The 23705-nt window shown below is 38.8% G+C and overlaps 1 protein-coding gene across 1 annotated transcript in view; it reads left to right on the top strand.

The window, feature by feature from the left end:
- GOLM1 (golgi membrane protein 1) overlaps nucleotides 1–23705 on the top strand; it is a 62591-nt gene that overhangs the window by 36740 nt on the left and 2146 nt on the right. The window contains 5 exon segments of the mRNA XM_079113379.1: nucleotides 2230–2332; nucleotides 6367–6496; nucleotides 19080–19239; nucleotides 19933–20169; nucleotides 22023–22133. Of these exon segments, the coding sequence (XP_078969505.1) occupies nucleotides 2230–2332; nucleotides 6367–6496; nucleotides 19080–19239; nucleotides 19933–20169; nucleotides 22023–22133 (741 nt within the window).

Genomic DNA, 23705 nt, shown 5'->3' on the forward strand with positions numbered 1-23705 from the left:
GCAAGACCTTGTCTCAGAAATAAAACACAGAAAGAACAGGATATCATTCAGTGGTAGAGTACCCTGGGTCCAATTCCCAGTACTCCCCTGCTCCAACCCCACACAAATATACTTGATTCAATTATTGGGAAACTTAAATATATTTGGGGTTGTATGGGTATATCAATCCTACTTTTTTTTTTTTCTTTTATGATACTGGGGATTGAACCCAGGGGCACTTTACCACTAAACTACATCCCAAGCCTGTTTTTTGAGACAGGGTTTTGCTAAGTTGCCAGAACTGGCCTTGAACTTGCTGTCCTCCTGCCTCAGCCTTCCAAGTCTCTGGGATTACAAGTGTAAGCCGCTGTGCCTGGCAACATTGTATGAATCATTCTACTTAACTAAATTTTATGAAATCTAAATCCCAATCAAGAATTTCTAGTGAAAATTTATTAAATTAAAATGTGTTATAATTTTAAAATACATGCATTTCAAAGACCTAGCATGAAGAAAATATTTTAAAATCTCATTCATAATTTTTACATTCATTAGATATTGATGTGGTAATATTTTAATCTACCAGGTTGAATAAAACATATTACTAAAATTAATTCCACCTGGTTTTATTTACTTTAAAACTGGCTACTAGAAAATATAAAACTCCCTCTACAGCCTGCACTATATAGTTCCTATTGGACAGCACTAGTCTGTTCCAAATCAGGCTTGAAAATATCAGTAGGACTATGCATAATTTGCTTTATCAAATTTTCTTTGGGGGAATACAGAGTTACACAGAATTAAAGAGGTTGCCTGACAACTGTGTGCTTCTCAGAGCTTGTGATCTGGTTAGACTGATCAGTCCTTGAATAGTGGAATGGTATGAAACCTTGTCTATACTTAATATTTTTAAACAGCTTTAATTGTATGTATTGACTTTCAATAAAGTACACATCAAATGTACAGTTTGGCAGATAGGGATATATGCATACATATCAGGAAGCCATCACCAAAATCAGTTTAGTAGAAGTGTCACCCTCATAAGCTTGCTTGTGCCCCTAGGCAATTCTCCACCTCCCCCCCTGCAAGCACCCTGACCTACCTGTCTTTGTAGCTTAGCTGGCAATTTTGTTTGTGTGTATGGTTGAGAACATATGTCCCTGTTTGTCTTCTCTCACTCAGCATGATCATTGTGAGATTCATCCCTGTGTAGACATTAGTCATTTGTTCCTTTTCATTGCTGAATAGTGTTCTTACACTTGGCTCAGGAATCTCTTCCTTTAAGTTTATTGAAACATAATTTATATATAATAAAGTTTATGCTTTGTATAGTTCCATACAGTTGACAGGTGCTTAGTCTCACAGAACACATGTAGACAGCACGTAGCATCAGCCTCTCTGAGCTGACCCCCTTGGCCTCCCAACCCAACCCCACTTCCAACGGGCTTCTCCAAATCAGGCTGTTCTCTATTATATACTTTCGAGATTGGTCCATGTTGTGAGATCAGTTATTTCAAGGAATCCTTTAGTTTTACTTAATTTATTCCCCCCCACCCCTCAGAGCATCTAGTTGCTCCTCTGTAGCAGTTTTTCCTTTCACTCCAACTTGGCCCCTTGTCGGCCACTACTCTTTTCTACAGAGCGTTTCTGAGCTGAGTGGTCAGATCAGTGGGATGGGACTGAGGAATTTCCTCAAAGAAAGCTGGTATTTCCCTGGTTGGAGGGTTGGGTGATTAAATAACCTCAGGACCTTGGAGAATAGGTTGGCTGTGAATAAGTGACAGGAGCAGGATATTGGCAAGTAGCCAAGGGCAGGGTGTCCAGGGGCGGCTGCTTATCACACCAAGCATGGAGACCAGTGTTTTACAGACTGAAGGATACTCTTTCAGGAGTGAGGGACAGTGGTGTATGTGACATTTTGAATTATTCTTGGCTTCTACAGTCTTAAGAAAAAGACAGGCAAATAGAGGCTACCAACACATATTAAGAATTGGACTTCAAAAAGGAAATTTAACAAACATTTGAAAAGGAATCCAGATGCAGGTTCCTGTGGGATTGATGGACTTATGAGACTGTCTGTGACTGGGTGTGGTGACTGCAGGGGGAAGGGCTGTTCTCAGGCTTTCTCTCCCTCCTGATGCCCTCTGTGTCACTGCCCTTGTGTTCTGACATGGGATTCTGCCCTTGTGTTTTGGCTGAGCAGCATGACAGCCATGCCAGTGATCTGTACTTCTCCTCCTTTTGGCTTAGACCAGTTAAAGGCCCTGCAGAGGAACTACGGCAAGCTGCAGCAGGATGTGCTCCAGTTTCAGAGGAACCAGACCAACCTGGAGCGGAAGTTCTCCTATGACCTGTAAGTGTCTCAGAAGCAAGTGCCCCACTATCTGGGAGACCACACCTATGTGTTTTAAGCAGCATGCTGCTCACTCTTTCTGTTACAGAGTTTGTATGTTCTAGGGCTCTATGAGAAAGGTAGGGTTCCTTTGGAGCTTCATGTCCTTATATGCTTTAAAAATTATGCATTTTATTTTTTAAGTGTCAGCAGTGCCTTGGAAGCCCTGGGGTGGTTAGCACTGGGTAGGGTTGTGCATGCCTGTATTCCCAGCGGCTTGTGAAGCTGAGGCAGGAGAATTTCAAGTTCAAGATCAGCCTCTACAATTTAGTGAAACTTTGTCTCAAAATAAAAAATGAAAATGGCTGAGAAGGTGGGTTCAATGCCAAGTACCAAAAAAAAAAAAATCATGGGGTGTCAGCCAGCAAGGGTTCATAATACAAAAATACAAAATAAATAAGAAAGGTATGTGTATACACACACACACACACACACACACACACACACACACACACACACACACACAGAGACATAGCAGTTCTCAGCAGGAAATGAATTGCTTAAAACCATAAACCGTAAAACAGTGTAACTTCAGATTCTGTAAAGTGCAAGTGTACTGGTTAAGTCAGGAAGATAACTATTAAAAATGTATTCCAAGAGTGCTCAGATATGAGTTAACTCAAACTCATAAACTTAAGACACTCTGGCACAATATTAATACGATTTATGGTTAGAGGATACCATTGTGAATGCATTATTTTCTTGAGACTTTTCAGTGTTTTTCCAAATTTTTGTAGTGAGAATGGAGTACTTTTATGATGAAGATAATAAACTTAAAAAGTGGCCTAAACCCATTGGGAAGAATAAAAACCAGTTTACAAGGTAGAGAATAAAATTGTTATTTATTTCTTCACATTTTTTTTTTCTCATAAAAGCAGTAAAACATAAGTATAGGAATTAAAAGAGAACCCACTTTCCCATGACTGCTGTTCTCCCTTTGACTGACTTCTCAGTCCATGCCCGAGTCATAGGATTTTTTTTACATAAATTATAGCCATAAAAATTTTAACATTTGTACATGTTTGCATTATACATAAAATTCATATAGCTCCAAAGTGTATCATCATTTAAAAATTATTTTTCATTTTTTCCTCATGCACAACAATGAACTGTAGGGTTAATTTGTCACTAAGTATAAAAAGGGCTAGGGATGTGGCTCAGTGGTTAAGTGCCCCTGGGTTTACCCCTGGTACCAAAAAAAAAAAAAAAGAAAGAAAAAAAATTGCTGCAGGATGGTAGGGTGATGCACTCCTGTTATCCCTGCGATTCAAGAGGGTGAGGCAGGAGGATGGCAGGTTCAAGCCCAGGCTGGGCAGCTTAGTGAAACCTTGTCTCAAAAAATTTTAAAAAGGGAGAGTACCCCCCGGATCCCTAGGACCATAAAAACGTCCCCCAACACCTTAATGCTATCATTTCCCTTTCATTGATTGAAATGTATAAAAGCCACTAATGGGCTCACTTAATAAATGTTAACCCAGATGATTTGTAACTAGCTGGAAGCTCTGTTCCCCTGCAGGCAGTGGTGGTCTCTGCTAAGCTGGACTTGTTTATGTCTGTGAATGCACTCTTTTTTTCTGATAGGAGGTTAGTAGCTTAGACTGAAAGCTCTTTCTGGCTGATATATCTATTTCACTAGTTGTGCCCAAGGCCTTGTACCAGATATAGGAAGCTATCTGAGATGCCATTCATGGAATGTTAGACGTTAGAAAGAGCTAGTTGCCTTTAACTTTCTTTAATCATTTTTGATAATTGGAGAAAAGATATGGACACCTGGTTAAAAAATTTACCAATGGATATGTATACACAAAATTGTGCTCAATTTGTATGGTTCATAGGCTTTTGAAGCACACCGTCCTTAAGTCACATTGTATGGTGTAATCCTTGCATAGAAGGCAGTGAGAACACAAAGGAACACAGGCTTCCTGATGGCACAGGTTAGTATTCTTTGCTGGGAGTCAGCAGCGTCTTCACTTCTTACTCCTTCACTTGTGCACAGACATCACTAAGTGATCACTGCACTCATCCAAACAGCCTCCCTTTCATTCTTTCTCCCCAGAGCGATTTGAGTCAAAATGCGGTGAACCACTTGCTGTCTTATCACCACACTTTGGTGAAAGTTTGGAAATGCTGGTATTGAAATGTTTTGGGTGATCCTGAGTGATGGTCAGTGTCTGGATGATAGGATTGTCTTGGTTAATGTCAGTACAATTATTTACACATGCAGGAAAGAGCCAGCCTGAGGTTTCAGGAACTAACTCAGTCACAGTCAACATGACCTGTGTTTCAGGATTTAGCTTTGTACTGAGTTGCTCTGCTTACTGCCATCAGGTTGCAACATGGAAAATGGAACTTCATTTGAACAGCTGAGATAGAGGCCTTTTGTTCTCACTTTGGCAGGGCTGGGAGCAGGTGGGGCCATTGTTTCCTTTTATAGTCACAAAGGTTCAGGGATAGTGAGTGACCTACTTGTTCAGCTCCTCAGGGTACAGATTCCTCTTTTTGTTCTCTTCTGTGCACTAGTCTCCCACCTATGGCGTGTATGTTTGTGAGAAGTTAATTTCAGTGAATTTTTCATTTCATCTGTCAGCCGTCTAAGGTCAGGAACTCTGTTTCATTATTTCTCCAGCACCTGATCCCCTTCTGTGTTGGGAATGTTGTGACCCAGTGGTGCTTTGAACTGAAATGTTTCCTCCAAGTTAGGACCTGAGTGTAGTACTCACGTTTAGCTCTGAAATGCCTGCTACTCAGAAAAGGCTGCATGTGGTAGAGAGTGCTGTGCAGTCAGGAAACCTTGAGTCTGGCTTCCGGCTTCAGCCTGTGTGGTTTGGTCTACTGCAGGCAATAAGGTCATCCCTTAGCTTGCTCATTTGCAAAGCAAGTGGGGATTCTCTCAGATGCTCTGACACTTGCTGAAACACTCCAGGCATAAGGCTGAAGCCTCCAAATACATCCCAGTAGCATTTCTTTGACTGTAATTGATGTCCTTCAAATCCATTTCAGTTTTGACTCTGCTATGGAGTTAGCTCAGACCATAAAGGTTAAGGGGTCCCCATTTCACATGCCAGCCACAAGTCCTTGGTGTTCCCAGCTCCCCCCACCACTTCTACTTGGATGGCTACAGATTTCAGGGCTGCCTGCCACCCCACTGGGGTTTGATTTACCAGGGTGACTCAGAGAACTTCAGACAGCTATACTTACTATTAAAGTTGTGTTATGAAGGGGACAACTCGGGAATAGCCAAATGGTAATGTTATAAGGCAGGGACTAAGGTCTGCATGGTGGTGAGTAGGGTAGGAGCCTCTGTCCCTGTGGAATCAGGTTGATACACACTTCCAGTGCCTCATGGTCCAGAATTTTATCTGGATGTCATTTTGCAGGCATGAGGGATTAAACCATTGACAGTGAGCTTGACTCAGTCTTCAGTCCCACTCCCTTCCCATGGAGGGGTGGAGCTACACGTTCCAACTCAACAGTTCTGTGATTGGTTCTTCTGGCAATCAGCCCCCATTCCGAATCCAGGGGACACCCATCCCTGCCCGACTCCATGAGCATAAACTCAGGTGTGGTCCAGAGGAGCTCATTGTATAAATAACAAAAAACACTGCTGTCACTCAGTAGCCATTGTCAAAGACACAACTCTCTCTTTTTCTCTCCATATATATATATATATTTATTATTTATTTTATATTAATATATATTTAATGTGTATGTATATAATAGATTATTTTTTTTAAATAATTTTTTCTGTGAAGTTCTCTTGTTTAGACCAATGTGGACAGATCTTCAGTGGGTTTCAGCTAACTGCAAGTGTTTTGTTTTGCCATTTAATCATTGAAAAGACACATATTGCCTTGTCTTTAAATGCCTTGTCAGGTACAGAGTCTGAGACAGAGAGTGATGGCCTGTGTCTCTTCCTGAAGTGGCTTTCAGAGTCCATCAGGGAAATACACATCCATAAATATTTGCCCTTTCTCTTTTGCTTTCTTCCAACAAAGGAACCAGTGTATCAACCAGATGAAAGAGGTGAAGGAGCAGTGTGAAGAGCGAATAGAAGAGGTCACCAAAAAGGGAAATGAAGCTATAGCTTCCAGAGACCTGAGTGAAAAAAATGACCAAAGTCAGCAGGTAATTTGGGGAAATTTTCTGCCCAGGATGACTAGACAGTGTTGCTGTCCCCTTTTCAGGCCTTGTGTTCCTTTATGTGCTGATTTGCTCTTCCTCTACTTTCCTTTGTGAGTTTGGTTCCCTGAGATACAGCAGACCAAGGCCTGTCTTAGGATGCCCAGATTCTAGCCAAGCGTGCTGGCCTCTAGGCCCAGTTCCCAAGTTTGAAGCTGACATACGTTCTGGGAGATGGTTGCTTCTGCTCACCAGTTGTGAGGTCACTTCCAGTGCCCATGGAGATGTTAAGTACTTGGCCAAGGTGCCACCTGGTCAGTGGTAGACCCATCGAGAGCCTTGCTCGGTCTCTTACCTCTGGCATTGACATCTCCCTCCTGTACCACGCACAGCCCAGGAATTTGCTGCCCGTGCATTCTGGGAGATCTTTCTTTGCCCTGTAACTATCGCAGCTTCAGTAAGATATAATTCATATATCATGTGCTTCACTCATGAACTTTATAATTGAGTGTTTTTTGATGTCACAAAGTTGTGTAACCATTAATACAATCAATTTTAGAAGATTTTATGGCAAAAGAAACCCCCATTTGTTTATCTTTGATTTGCACAGCCACAGACAACATTGTTCTACTTTTGGTCTCTATAGATTTGCCTTATCTGTATTTTTCTTGACAGTGGAATCTCACAATATGTGACCTTTTTTCTGTGTGACTTCTTTCACTAAATATAATACTTCTGGGATTACATGTGTTATATTGTAATACTTTACTCCTTTTTGTGGCTGAATGATATTCCATTCACATTTTGATTATTCATTGTCAGTTCTTAGATATTTTAGTTTATACTTTGGGGCTATTGTGAATAATGCTGTTACAAACATTTGGGTACAAGTTTTTGGGGACATATATTTTCATTTCTCTTGGTCAGTACCTAGGAGTAGAATTGCTAGATCATATGATAATCTATATCTACCTGTTGAGAAACTGCCAGATTGTTTCCCACAGTGATCATACCATTTTCCATTCTTACCAACAGTTTATGAGAATTCCATCTTTTTACATCCTTGTCAACTCTTGTTACTGACCTTTTTAGGAAAGCCTTCCTAATAGATGTGTGGTAATGTCTTATGGTTTTCATTTGCCTTTCCCTGATGACTAATGATGCCTTCTCACATGCCTTACTGGTGATTTGTATATCATATTTGGAGAATTGTTCAGATCTTTTGACCATTTTAAATTGTTTTTATTCATTGTTATGAGATCTGTATACATTCTACATATATAAATTATATTGAACATACAATTTGCAGTTTTTTTTCCAATTCCGTGGGGTTTTATACTTCCCTAATGTTGTATATATGAAGCATAGAAGTTTTAAATTTTGATAAAGTCCATTTCATCTCTTTTTCTTTTGTTATTTGTTCTCAGTGTTAATCCAGGAATGTTTTGCCTAACACAGGATCATGAAGATTTACTCCTGTTGTCTTCTAAGAGTTTTATAGTTCTTAGCTCTTCCATTTAAGCTTGAGATTCATTTTGAGTTACTTTTTGTGTATGATATGAGGTAAGACTCCAACTTCCTATTTTCCATGTGGCTATCATTCCATGTTCTCAGTACAGTTTGCTTGAAAAAGAGACTGTTCTTTTCTCCACTGAATTATATTGATACCCTTGTCAGAAATTGCTTTTAGCCCAGAAACTCAGGCCAGACCAGTGCTGCCAGGCGAGACTTCCAAACCGGGGAGGCAGGCCCAGAGACCCAGGCCCAGACCAGCCGGGCCCTAGCCCGCAGTCTAGTGCCCATGCTGCGTTTGATCACCTGTCAACACATGGAGGCGCCTCTATCCACGAGTGGGGATTATTCCCCACCTGGAGGCCACCATCCCTAGAGGGGTAGCACCCTTTTTGGGTCACTGCATTATCAGGTTCCTCCAAGACATCAGGCTACTGAAGACTAGGAGGTTTGAACAGTACTGAATAGTTTTATTGTAGATTTTTTTATTAGTATTAATATTACAATTATTCCCATTATACCTACTATTATTCCTACTTTTCTTAATATTTTCTCATCCTCTCTATTTTCCTCTTAGCTGTCTCCTTGGAGGCTCTCCCTTTTCACATGCTAACCAATTTCTTTTAATTCCACTTTCACTACTCCTATGACAGTATCTTGTAGACACACTTCTATCTTAATGTATTCTACACCCTTCCTCATCTTCTTTGTCCACCTCTAGAAATCGTGGTCCTTATTCCAAACCTATTGGCTAAGCTGTAGATAATAATCAAACTCATAATCTCTGTTTATTAAGATAATATGGTTAATATCTTATTTGAGTTAAGAATGCATATTGTTTGTATGGTGTGCCGTTAATATTGATCTCTCACTTCAAGGTGAGTTATTGGAAACCTGCAGGACACTATAAGTCTATAGGGGGAAACTGCAATATCTCAGATTTGTACTCCTAGAAGGGAAAATACATGAGCAGTATGAGAAAATAAGGGAAGAAAGTGTCCCAAACAAACTTAAGATGCTACATCAATACAATCCAGTGACAGCATGGCAGAAGAAATGTCTGAAAGGGAATTCAGAATGTACATAATTAAAATGATCAGAGAAGCAAATAATGAGATGAGAGCAAATGCAGGCTTTGAATGGCTGCACCAATCAACAGTTAAAAGAACAAATGCATGAAGCAAAGGACTATTTCAATAAAGAGTAGAGATTCTGAAAAAAAAAAACAAAAAACAAAAAAACAAAAAAAACAAAAAAAACTCTTGAAGGAAACAATAAACCAAATTAAAAACTCCATAGAAAGCATAACCAATAGGATAGAATATCTGGAAGACAAAACCTCAGACATTGAAGACAAAATATTAATCTTAAAAACAAAGGTGACCAAACAGAGAAGATGGTAAGAAATCATGAACAGAACCTCCAAGAATTATGGGGTATCATGAAAAGACCCAAATTCAAGAATTATTGGGATTGAGGAAGGCATAGAGAAACAAACCAAAGGAATGAACGATCTAGTCAATGACATAATATCAGAAAATTTCTCAAATCTGAAGAATGAAATGGAAAATCAACATACAACAGGCTTACAGGACACCAAATGTACAAAATTACAACAGACCCACACCAAGGCAACATTATAATGAAGATACCTAACATACAGAATAAAGATAGAATTTTAAAGGCTGTGAGAGAAAAATATCAAATTACATTCAAGGGGGAACCAATATGGATATCAGCAGATTTCTCAACCCAGACCCTGAAAGCTAGAAGGGCCTAGAACAACATATTTCAAGCTCTGAAAGAAAGTGGATGCCGACCAAGAATCTTATACCCAGCAAAACTTGCCTTCAGATTTGATGATGAAATAAAAATCCTTCCGTGATAAAAGCTAAAAATTTACAAATAGAAAGCCAGCACTATAGAACATTCTCAGCAAAATATTTCACGAGGAAGAAATGAAAACAAGATGTAAGTCAGCAAAGGGAGGAACTACCCCTAAAGGAATAGCCAAATAAAGTAGAAACCAAGTCAAGTTAAAAACCAAAAATAAATCAAAATGACCAGGAATACAATCATATCTCAATAATAACCCTGAATGTTAATGGCCTGAACTCATCAATCAAAAGACATAGTCTGGCAGATTGGATTAAAAAGAGAGACACAACAATATGCTGCCTTCAAGAGACTCATCTCATAGAAAAAGATACCCACAGACTAAAGGCAGAAGGGTGGGAAAAAACATTCCATGCACATGGACTCAGCAAAAAAGTGGGGGTATCCATCCTCAGATAAAGTGGACTTCAAGCCAAAGTTAGTCAAAAGGGATAAAGAAGGACATTTTATACTGCTTAAGGAAGCATAAATCAGCAAGACATAATAATCATAAATACTTATGCCCCAAACAGTGACTCATCCATGTACGTCAAACAGATCCTTCTCAATTCTAGGAACCAAATAGATCACAACACATAATACTAGATGACTTTAACACACCTCTCTCACCACTGGACAGATCTTCCAAACAAAAATTGAACAAGAAAACCATAGATCTCAATAACACAATTGATAATTTAGACATAACAGACACATATAAAAATATTTCATCAGTGAGCAAATATACTTTCTTTTTCAACAGCACATGGATCCTTCTCTAAATTAGACCATATGCTATGCCACAAAGCTACTCTTAGCAAATACAAAAAGATATTCTATCTTTTTCTGCATCTATTGAAATAATCATGATTCTGTCAGATCATAATGGAATGAAATTAGAAATCAATGACAAAATAAAAAACAGAAATTACTCCAACACCTGGAGATTAAATAATATGCTATTGAATGATGTATGGATAGCAGAAGACATCAGGGGGAAATAAGTCTTAGAGGTAAAGAAGAACAAAGACATAATTATCAAAATCTCTGGGACACTATGAAAGCAGTACTGAGGAAAATTCATTTCATGGAGCACATTCAATAAAAGAAGAAAGTCACAAACAACCTAACAAAGCCCTAGAAAAAGAACAGATCAACACCAAAGTAGTAGAAGACAGGAAATAGTTAAAATCAGAGCTGAAATCAATGAAATTGAAACAAAAGAAACAATAAAAAATTTGACAAAAATAAAACATTGATTCTTTGAAAAAATAAGCAAAATTGATAAACCCTTAGCCACACTAAAAGAGAAGGAAAGAGAAAATTCAAATTACTAAAACTCGATGAAAAGGGAAATACCATAACAGACACTATGAAATACAAAACATAATTAGAAGCTATTTTGAAAATCTATACTCCAACAAAATAGAAAAATCTAAAAGACATCAACAGGTTTCTAGAGACATATGATCCACCCAAACTGAATCAGGAGGATATGCACAATTTAAATAGATCAATTTCAAGCAATGAAATAGAAGAAGTCATCAAAAGCCTACCAACAAAGAAAAGTTCGGGACCAGATGGATTCTCAGACCGAGTTCTATAAGACCTTCAAGAAGAGCTTATTCCAATACTCCTGAATGTATTCCCATGAACTTAAAAGAGGGGGGGAATCCTTCCAAACTCTTTCTGTGAAGCTAATATCACCTGATACCTAAACCAGACAGAGACACATCGAGGAAAGAAAATTTTAGACCAATATCCTTAATGAACATAGATGCAAAATTCTTAAAATTTTAGCAAATCGCATACAAAAACGTATGAAGAAGAGAAGAAGATACAGCACCACGATCAAATGGGTTTTATCCCAGGGATGCAAGGTTGGTTCAACATCCATAAGCTAATAAATGTAAATCACCACATCAACAGACTTAAGTTAAGAATCATGATTATTTCAATAGATGCAGAAAAAGCATTCATTAAAATACAGCACTATACAGTACAGTATAGTAGGAACATAGTTCAACATTGTAAAGGCTATCTATGCTAAGCCCACAGCCAACATCATTCTAAATGGAGAAAAAACTGAAAGCATTCCCCCTAAAACCTGGAACAAGGCAGGGATGTCCTCTTTCACCACTTCTATTCAACATCTTCCTTAAAACTCTAGCCAGAGCAATTAGATAGATCAAAGAAATTAAAGGGATACAATAGTAAAAGAAGAACTCAAACTATCCCTATTTGCCAATGACATGATTCTATGTTTAGAGGAGCTGAAAAATTCCACCAGAAAACTTCCAGAACTCATAAATGAATTCAGCAAAGTACCAGGATATAAAGTAAATGCTCATGAATCTAATTCATTTTTATTCATAAGTGATGAATCCTCTGAAAGAAAATTTAGGAAAACTACCCTATTCACAACCTCAAAAAAAAAAAATACTTGGGAAACAATCTAACAAGAGGTGAAAGACCTCTACAATGAGAACTACAGAACACTAAAGAAAGAAATTAAAGAAAACCTTAGAAGATGGAAGGATCTCCCATTTTTGGATAGGCAGAATTAATATTGTCAAAATGGCCATTCTACCAAGGTGCTATACAAATTCAGTGTAATTCCAATTAAAATCCCAATGACATACCTCATAGAAACAGAGCAAGCAATCATGAAATTCATTTGGAAGAATAAGAAACCCAGAATAGCTAAAGCAATCCTTGGCAGGAAGAGTGAAACAGGGGGTATCAATACCAGAACTTCAACTATACTACAAAGCAATAGTAACAAAAACGGCATGGTATTGGCACCAAAATAGACAGGTCAATCTGTGGTACAGAATAGAGGACACAGAGACAAACCCAAATAAATACAGTTTTCTTATACTAGATAAAGGAGCCAAAAACATACAACGGAGAAAAGAGAGGCTACAGAGTGGGAGAAAATCTTTGCCAGACATACTTCAGATAGAGTACTAATCTCCAGAATCTATAAAGAACTCAAATACTTTACACCAAGAATACAAATAACCCAGTCAACAAATGGGCTAAGGAAATGAGCAGACATTTCACAGATCTACAAGCAATCAACAGATATGTGAAAAATGTTCAACATCTCTAGTAATAAGAGAAATGCAATCAAAACTACCCTCAGATTCCATCTCACCCCAATTAGAATGGCGATTATTAAGAATATAAGCAACAATAGGTGTGTGGAGAGGATGTGGGGGAAAAGGTACACTCATACATTGCTGGTGGGGTTGCAAATTAGTGTAGGCCACTCTGGAAAGCAGTGTGGAGATTCCTTAGAAAAGTTGGAATGGAACCACCATTTGACCCAGCTGTTCCACTCCTTGGTCTATACCCAAAGGACTTAAAATCAGCATACTACAGTGATGGAGCCACATCAATGTTCATAGCTGTTCAGTTCGCAGTAGCTAGATTATGGAACCAACCTAGATGCCCTTCAGTTGATGAATGGATAAAGAAACTGTGATATATATACATAATGGAATATTAGTCAGCCATAAAGAAGAATAAAATCATGCCATCTGCAGGCAAATGGATGAAATTGGAGCATATCATGCTAAGTGAGATAAGCCAATCTCAAAAAACCAAAGGCCAAATAATTTCTCTGATAAGCAGGTGATGATACACAATGGTGGGTGGAAGGAAGGCAAGAATGGAGGAAGGATGGATTGTATAGAGGAAAAAGAGGGGTGGGGGAAAGGAAAAATAGAATGAGACAAACATTTCCCTATGTACATGTATGATTACACAAATGGTAGGACTCTACTTCATGTACAACCAGAGAAACAAATTGTACTCCATTTGTTTACAATGAAGCAAAATAAATAAATTATGAAAAAAAAATGCTTTCAAGTATGAGGACTTGATCATGGTCAGTCTGGGCAACTTAGCAAGACCCTGTCTCTAAATTAAAATTTTTAAAAGAGCTGGGGATATAGCTTAGTGGCAGAATATCCTGAGTTCAATCCTCAATACTAAAAAGTGACACAGAACACAGAGAAGTCAGTGAGTAACAAGGTACTGGAAAAAAGAAAAGTAAAGATTAAATCAGAAGTTAATGAAATAGAGAATAAAAAATAAGAAAAGTCAGTGAAACCAAAAATTATTTTTAAAAGGTGAACATGACTGACAAGCCCTTAGCTATATTAGTAAAGGAAAAATAGAATCAAATTACTAAAATGAAAAATGACAGGAAATTGCCACTGACCTTACACAGGACAGTATTAAAGGGGAGCTTTCTGGGCAAGTGTATGCTGACAGGTCTGATAACTCAGATGAATGGACAAGTTCTTAGACAACACAAACCACCAAAATTAACTTAAAAAGAAATGGAAAAGTCTTGAGTAGACCTATACAAAGAAGAGGTTGAATTAGTAATTTAAAATCACAAAAATAAAAGCCTGTTCCTAGCTTCACTAGTGAATTCTACCAAACATTTGAAGGACTCTAAATTTTTACAAACCCTCCTAAATACCAGAACAGGAGGGAATATTTCCCAATTCATTTTGTGAGCTCAGTGTTACCCTAATACCAATAGGAGATGAAGACATTATTAAAAGAAAATAAAACTAGAGATAGGCACCAAAATTGTCAACAAAATAACTAGCAAATCAAATCCAACAAATTAATTATATAAAGGATTATATACTATGAGTGAGTAGCACTTATCCACGAGTGCAAGTTTAGATTAACCTCCGAAATTAATTGCAATGTATCATGTCAGTAATTTACAGGACAAAAAAAAAAAAAAAATCACAGGATCGTTTCAGTAGATGCAGAAGAAGAATCTGACAAAATCCAACCACTTTTCTTAATAAAAAAGATTAAGAACAAAAGGAAACTTCCCTAATATAGGAATCCACACAAAAAAAATCAACTATACATAGCATCGAACTTAATAGTGAAAGACTGGAATAATGTATCCCTGTGATCAGGAACAAAACAAGGAGGTCTGCTCTCACCACTTCTATTTACTATTGCATTAGTGGTTCTGTCCAGGACAGTTAAGCAATAAAAAGAAATAAAAGGCATACAGATTGGAAAGAATAAATAAAGCTTCCCTATTTGTAGAGATGTAATCTTTTATAAGAAAATCCTTAGGAAAACAAACAAAAACCCCAAATAAGAGCATAAAGTGTGTTTCTATACTCATTTTTGGAGGGGGGGTGTTGATGCCCAGATGTCCCAGCATTTGTTGAAAAAGACTGTCTTTGCTTCATTGTATTGTATTTATTCCTTTGCTAAAGATCAATTTGTGCTGGGCATGGTGGACATGCCTATAATCCCAGCAACCTGGGAGGCTGATCTTGTCAAGTCTAATCTTGGCAAGTTAGTGAGATCTTGTCTAAAATTTTTCTAAAAGGGCCAGGAATATGGCTCAGGGTAGATTGCCCCTTTGTTCAAAACCAGTACTGGGGAAAACACACACACACACACACACACACAGTTTGATATATTACATTAGTCTGTTTTGGAGCCTTCTGTTCCATTGGTCTATTTGTCTTTCACCAATAATAATACAATATATTGATTACTGTAGCTTTATAGTAAGTCTTAAAGTCAGGTAATGTCAGTCCTCCTACTTTTGTTCTCCTTTACACTGTATTATCTCTTTTGGGTCTTTTGACCTCATAGAAACTTTACAATCCATTTGTCTATATCCAGAAATAACTTGCTGGGATATTGATCATCAAATTGAGAAAAACTGACATCTTTATAAAATATTGAGTTTTGTTATCTATGAAGATGGAGTATTTATCCATTTATCTAATTCTTGATTTATTTAATGAAAATTTTATAGTTTTCCTCATGTAGATTTTGTGCAAGTTTTGATATAGATTCATAAATAGTCAATTTTGGGGTGCTAGTGTAAATGGTATTATGTTTTTAACTTCAAATTCTACTTTTTCAGTCTTGGTATATAGCAAAGTGATTGGCTTTTGCATATTTACATTATATCCTGCAACTGTGATATAACACTTATTATCCCAGGAGGGGTTCCCTTTTTTGGACAGTTCTTTCAGATTTTCAACATAGATAATCATGTCCTCTGCAAATAAGGTAGCTCTATTTATTCCTTCTCAGTTTGTATACATTGTTTCCTTTTTATTATCTTAGTACAATGCTTAAAAGGAATGGTGAGAGGGAACATCCTTACCTTGCACGTAATTTTAGTAGAAAAGCTTCAAATCCGTCACCATTAACTGTGATGTCAGCAGATATTTTTGGTAGATGTTCTCAGCTTGAGTTGAGGAAGTTCTTCTGTTACTAGTTTACTGAGTGTTTTTATCAAGAGTAGGTTTTGAATTTTGTCACATGGTTTTTCTGCATCTATTGATATGACCATTGTTGGCCTACTGATGTGATGGATACATTAATTGATTTTCAGATGCTGAATAAGCCTTGAAAGCAATCCTAGTTGGTCATGGAATTTAAATCTTTTTATACATCACGGATTCAATTCACTAATATTTTGTTGACAAGTTTCACATCCGCATTCATGAGACATATTGGTCTGTTTTCTTGTAATGTTCTCATCTGATTTTGGTATTAGGATAATACTGGCTTCATGTAATGACTTAGAAAACATTCCCTTGTATTTGTCCTCTGAAAGAGAATGTAGAGAACTGGTGTAATTTCTTAAGTTTTTGATAGAATTCACCAGTGACTCATCTGAGTGCTATGCTGTTTTATAGGGTTGTTAATTATCGATTCAATTTCTTTGAAAGAGGATATATTCAGATTGTTGTGTTCTGGCAGATTGTCATTTCAAGGAATTGCTCCATTTCACCTAGGGTATCAAATTGAGTATTTTATGATTCCATTTTCTCTTTGTTGTCATACCAGTTATACTTTTTTTTTTTTTAATGTTTGCCTTAGAATTTGCAGTGTGCGCTTATAACCAGTCCATGCCTACTTTCAAATATCATTAAACCACAGGTTGTTTGAAGGTCTTGTAATAAGAAAATAATCTTTATTCCTGCCTCCTGTCCCTTATATCATTGTCATCATTCATTTTACTTATAGATAAACATACCTAATTAGACAGATGTACATGTTATATCCATAAGCATACATAATTGTATGTCACTGGTACTATTTTGAACAAACTCTTCTCCATTAGATCAGTTAGAATAAGGAAAAAAATTTTTTTTATTTTGCATTCACTTATTTGTTTTCCTTTTGTTACCTTTATGTACTTCAGAGTTTCTAAAAAAAAAAAATTCAGCATTTCTTGCAAGGAAGGTCTGGCAAGAGATTCCCATTTTGTTCCCCCTCCACTCCCCGCCACCCCCACTCCATTTTTGAAGGCTAATTTTGCAGAGCACAGAATTCTAGATTGATAAACTTTTTTCCTTGCTTGTCTTGTTTCTCAGAAGTCATATGTGATTCTTATTTCCTTGTAAGATAAGGTGGGTCTTTAAGTTTCTTTCAGGATTTTAAAAGTTTGATATTCTGTGATTTGAGAATGCTATGCCTATGTGTAGGTTTCTTGTCAGTTATCCAGCTTGTGTGTGTGTGTGTGTTCTCTGAGCTTCTGGGATTTGGTGTCTGACATTAATTTGAGGAATTAAATTACTGCTTCAAATATTTCTTCTCTGCCTTTTTCTTTTTTTTTTTTTCTCATTCTTGTATTTCCATTACACATGTTAAACCTTTCATGGTGGTCCTGGGGTCCTTGGATACTCTGCTTATTTTTAGTTTTGGTTCTCTTTTCAGTTTTGGAGGTTTCTATTTAAATATCCTCAAACTCAGATTCTTTGCTTGACTGTGTCTGGTCTATTAACGAGCCCATCAAATACATTCTTCCATTTTTGTTATCATTTTTATTGTTATTTTGTGGTGCTGGGGGGATGGAACCCAGGGCCCATACCTGCTAGGCAAGCACTCTCCCTTTCTTCCACTCTCCTGCATCCGCAGCTCTTCTGTGTTGAGTTCTAGCATCTCTTTGTGTTTTCTTAGAATTTCCATCTCTACCACATTGCCCAGCTCGCCTTGCCTGTTGTCTGCTTTATCCACTAAAGGCTTAGCATATTAATTATATTTGTTTTAAATTCCTGGTCTGCTCATTCTAACATCTCTGCTGTGTTTGCTTCTTTCTCATGCTTACTCTCTCCAGATTGAGTGTAAGAAGGCCAGTGTTCTGGCCTGTTTTTAAATTATTCCTTTCTACATCCCACTACCAGAAGCTTTCTCTAGTATTCATTGTGGGAATGGGTTGAGCTGCTGGAGGCTGTGTGTGGGGTGGAGCGGTTATGACTTGGTCCCCGTGGAGTGGCTAAGGCTCAGGTGTGTCACACTGATGGGCCTCCAGCAGTTAGTTCATACATGACAATTTGGGTTTCCCTGCCCAGCACTGGTTCCCATGCATCTCTGCACTGGTTAGTCGTGACTCTCTGTTCTGCTTTCTGTTCTCGAGTCTTAGGGGCAGGGCTTTGCTTTGTGTCCCTCACCTCTCTTGTGGATTTGGAGGAGACTTGATGGCTTTTTCAGTCTGTTCAGCTTTTAACTTGTAAGGACCAAATGATGACTTCTAAGCTCCTTGTACAAGCAACTAGAAACCAGAAGTCTTTCTTAATATGGGTGTTGAGGTATAAATGTCCCTCTGTGCACTGCTTTTAGCTGGCTCCCATAAGTCATGGTATGCTGTGTTTTTGTTTTCTTTTTCTTAAAGTGTGTTTCTAATTTGGTTTATGATTTGTTTGAACCATTGGTTATTCAGGAGTGTCTTAATACCTGCATATTTGTGGATTTCTCAAGTTTCTGTTATTGATATATGGCTCCATTCCATATGATCACAAAACCTTCTACCTATTCTGTATGATTGCAGTCACTTAGATCCATTGAGGCTTGCTTCGTGGCCATCTTAGAGAGTCTTCCACATGTACTTGAGAAGAGTGTAAATTTTTCTCTTGGGTTGACTGTGCTGTAGATGTTTGGTCTAGTTGATTTGTTGTCTTGTTCATGTCTTTTTTTGCTGTTCATTTTCTGGGAGACCTGGACTTTACCTGTCTTCTGATTTATGCCTTGTGACGGCACGATCCTGGTAGATTGTGGTGTTTCTCAGGGTTTCCTGTGTCCTCATTTGTTGGAAGGGTGTGTTATGCATTGCTTGTGTGAGGTTCTCATAAGGTTAAATCACAGAGCCCTACCCTGGCTGTCCTGTGCTCTGTTTCAGCCCCAGGCTGTCAGTGAACCTCAAACCAGACCGCAGGAAGCAGGCCTGCCACAGGCACAGTTGCCACAAGGGAAGGGAAATGTGCCTGGCAAAGGCAAGTCCCAGACACCAGTTCCCAGTTTAGAGGTGGTTTTGGATTCGAAGAGACAAGGTAAGAAAGGTAAGCAGTCTGGTGATTGCTTTTATACTCTATCCAGAGTCGTCTTCTGATTTAACCAGTAGTGGCAGATCATGTCTTCTAGTCCATACAGATACTCTGCAGGGCAGAGTGTGTGGCTAGAGCCAACCCAGTAATGGGGCTCACAGGCATGGGTATTGGGCACTTGGAATTGGGGCCACGGGCTTCTCTGTCTTACTGATGTCTTATCCTTGTAAAGTAAGTGCCTTGTTCTTTAGCAGCTGTGTAAGTTAAGGTCCTTTTATTGAGGACACCAGTGGGGACTGTAGGATTAGAGGAGGAGGTGGATCCCCAGGCACCTGTCATTGAGAATAAAGTGGGTGACTGGTATGCTCTGGCTCCCAAGAGCTTGTTTGACATGATCATAACTCAACAGTGCCTTCTTCAGCACTTGTAGGTTGTTGAGATAATTTAGTCCATATTACTTGTTAAACAACTTTTCTATTCCTCACACTGAAGATGAACCATGGCATAGAGAAGTCTGTTGTGGGGGTCATAAAAATAAGCTACACAGCTGCTGCCCAGTACCAACTGCACCCTGTCCCCATTTCTCAGAAACACTCTGAGAATTGAATGGCACTAGGTTTGGGTTTTTTGTTTGTTTGCTTGTTTGTTTGTTTGTTTTGTTAAAATTAAGTGCTACTGAGGTCACAGCTAACTGTATTCTGTGCACAGAGGAAACGAACGAGATCCAGGTTGTCAGTGAGGAGGAGCCTCAGAGAGACAGCCTGCGGCTGCCCCAAGAACCACACCAACAGGCTGTAGAAAGACCTGTGGGTGGAAGAGGCTTTGGGAGAGCAGGAGAACTCAGCCAAACTGCACAGGTGCCAGAAAATCAGGAGAGTGAAGACCCAGAGCGGGACCAACTTGTTATTCGAGATGGGCAGGAGGAACAGGACACTGCCAGAGAAGGTGAGTGAGAGGCTGCATGGGTCACCCATGAGCTTTGTACTGCTAGACTCAGTCCTTTTGATCTCACTCCCAACACTGGATGCATCCTGTTGAATTTTACCAAATAGCAATTTAAGATTTGGTAGTTCCTCCTTTATTTGTTATTCATTATAAAGTGAGAGGCAAGAAGATTGGGAAGCACACATTACAGCACTTCAGGTTTCAGATACAGTATTAACAGGAAGTTGAGGGGACTTTGCAGGTATTTGACCTTTAGGAGGCAGGTGTTTAGCAGAGTAAATGTCACCTGCAGGCAGGAAGACCACCCATGAACCTGTCTCTGTATCTCTGCCTCAGGTGGTGTGCTGTAGATAGTGTTGGTGAAGGAAGGCTGGGCTGTGAGAGTGCATATTTGAGTGCTGAAAAAGATTAATGCGAATCCTGCCTTGTTTGTTTCTTAAGAAATCAAGAGTGGGGCTGGGTATGGTGGTGCACACCTATAGTCCCAATGACTAGGGAGGCTGAGGCCAAGTTTGAGAACAGCCTCAGCAATTTAGCAAGACCCTTTAGCAAAATAAAAATGGCTGAGGATATATATAGCTCCAGTGGTAGAGCACCCCTGGGTTCAATCCCGAGTACTGTAAAAACAAGAAGCGTGGGAATGTGAGATCAACTAAATTATTATCTCAGTGCCTTGAAATTGTGGGAAATTTTCATCCCACCTTAGCCAAGAACACTGATTCCTAATTAAATCTCATTTTCACTTGTTTCTCTTTTGGAAGAATGTATCCTTCCAAGTTCCAATTAAAAAGTTGTATTTTATCAGCCTCCTGCTGCAAGCATCACTGCTCAAGTCCCTGCTTTCCATACCTGTCCAATCACAAGATACTTACGTTGGGAGGATTATGGGGAAAGCACACTGTGCTGGGTTATCCCAAGACTCTCAAGTATCAGATCACTGATCACAAAGTTTACGAGTTAAAGGCCTCTGCGGCTTTTTAACTGCACCTGCTTCCAGATGCAGTTGTGATTTCTTCCGAAGAATAAACCTACAGTGCACACTGGTATATGTTTTGCTTTCACCTCAGGCAGTGAGTACAGAGAAACAACTAAAGCAGATTTTCCAGGCATGCTGAAAAAGAAAAAAAAAGGGTTTACTTATCTGTATACAAAAATAAAATGTTAAAAGTTTAAGTTGAATGCATTTTGTCTTGGTTGTCTTTTCTGGCTACTCTTCTCTCTAGGGATAACATGGTATTGAATGATCCAATTCTTTATGGACAGTTTTAGCCTTTGATTTACAGTACTGACCCCATTCCCTCTCCTGGAGCAATGAGCCATTCTGAGCAATGCCAACACAACAGTGGTATTTTCCTTTAACCTAGAGATGACTGCCTCTTTTAAAAATTTTGATTTACTTAGCTAGGTAGACTACACCTCTGCCCCCCTTTTTTTGAGGGGTTTTGCTCTGTTGCTGAGACTAGTCTCAAGCAGCCTTCCTGCCTCAGCCTTTAGAGTTGCTGGGACTACAGGGTTATGCCATTACACCTGGATTTTTTTTTTCTTTCTTTCTTTTTGCAGTGCTGGGATCATCAAACCCATGCCCCTCTCACACTAGGCAGAGTACTCTGCCACTGAGCTATATTTCCAGCCACCAGGACTTTTATTTTATGTAGAATTAAAGCTGAAGTGGGGCATTCATAAGGAGGGCACTCCTGCATGGCATTTGTACTAGAAGCGAGCACCGCTTCCTGAGAGGTAACAGAGACCTGATTGTTAGGGATGACTGGGTAATCCCCAACACCAGGTCCTGGTGTATCTGTGGCATCATGAGAGAAATAATGTAGCTTGTGTTTTCTGTGTTGATTTTATAGGCAAAACCCAGCAAAGACTAGCAGATGATGACTACAACATGGATGAAAATGAGGCAGAATCCGAAACAGACAAGCAGGCAGCCCTTGCAGGGAATGACAGAAACGTAAATGGTAATAATGGTGGTGAGGGGATGCCTTCCATTTCTCCTTTCTAGTCCTTCACTTTGTCCAACCAGTGTCAATACTACTGTTAGTAGTGAGTCATTTCAAGGAGACTATATTTTTAGAAGCCTTTGAACACAGGGACACCGGAGCAGGGCAAGGGCTAAAAAAGCCCAAGGTATTGGTTGAAGGGTTTGTTTTCAGTGACATTTAGGGATTTCCCAACAAACAAAATGCCTGGTGACCCCTGATCAGCCTATACCTCTCATTTCTCTGCCATTGGTTTCTCTTTGCACTGTTTGAAGTATGACAGCCGTAATACCTGCTAAGGCTTATTTCCAGGAAAGCTCAGCCAAGGTCTCCTTGAGTAATACTGGTCTTTTTTTTTTTTTGGTACCAGGGATTGGACACAGAGGCATGTAACCATGAGCCACATCCCCAGCCCTTTACATTTTTCTTTTTGAGACAGGGTCTGAGTTCCTCAGGGCCTCCCTAAGGTTGGCCTCTGACTTGAAGTCCTCCTGCCTCTGGGATTATAGGAGTGTGCCACTGTGCCCAGCTGCTGCTTGTTTTTCATTCCTTTGCTTTTATTTTTCCTTCATATTTTCCATTTCTGTCTGGGCTGCATTTAGATTATTTCCTCAAAAATATTATTGCAGTTTACCAATTTTTTCTTCACAAAAGAAAAATCTTTACAAATGTTTCAAATTTTTCTCCCAGATTTTATCCTTATCTGCTTTTTAATTCATGAGTTCTTTGGCAGATTCTCACCCATAGTACCTCATTTCCCTGTGTTTTGTGCTTTTTTCACTGGTTTCCCTGGAACTTTATCCATGGGAAATCTGAAGACTTACAGGTTCATTCCTTGAGAAGATAGTGTGCCAGTTGAAATGAGGGCACTAAAATCCATGACCTCTTTTAAGTAGAACTCTCTGGTTTCTTTGATGACATAAGGCATTGTGAATTCAGACTGTACACCTGTGGTTATCTTGTTAGAAATGGTCTCATCTGCACAGTAATCTCTCGGGTTGCTTTCCCAATTTTCATCACAGGTTTAATTACTGTTATCTTTAAATTAGGGATTTGAACCTTTGGAGTTTCAGCTTTATATGGGGTTTCCACCTTCAGTAGCGTCCACGTTTTTGTACCCCTGTACCTTCACAAACTGAGGGAAGTCTAGTATCTTCAGGCTTTAAGCAGAAATCTTTAGGGTCATAGCCAGATTCATTGTATTTCTAACATTTTTAACTTTTCTGACAACTTAGATTTTAAAAGTTTATTTCCATATACCCTTCATCCAGGTTCCCCAAATAATAACACATAACTGCAGTACAATTGTCCAAATAAAGTTTTGCTGCACTGCTATTATCTACTGTATAGACTTTGCCCACATTTTTTGTGGTTCATATAAAACGAGGGTGCTATAAACTCAAAACCTTTTTAAACCAGTCAGCTGTCATTCTAGTTGTATTCTTTAGCCGGAGCTGTTTCTATATTTATCTCCTATCAACTCTTATTCATCTTTTTAAAAGTATAGTGGCCCAGGTGTTTGGTAGAAAGTCCCTCCATTTGGGTTTTTCT

Source organism: Sciurus vulgaris (genome assembly GCF_902686455.1).
Source record: "Sciurus vulgaris genome assembly, chromosome: 15".
In the NCBI taxonomy this organism is placed as follows: domain Eukaryota; kingdom Metazoa; phylum Chordata; class Mammalia; order Rodentia; family Sciuridae; genus Sciurus; species Sciurus vulgaris.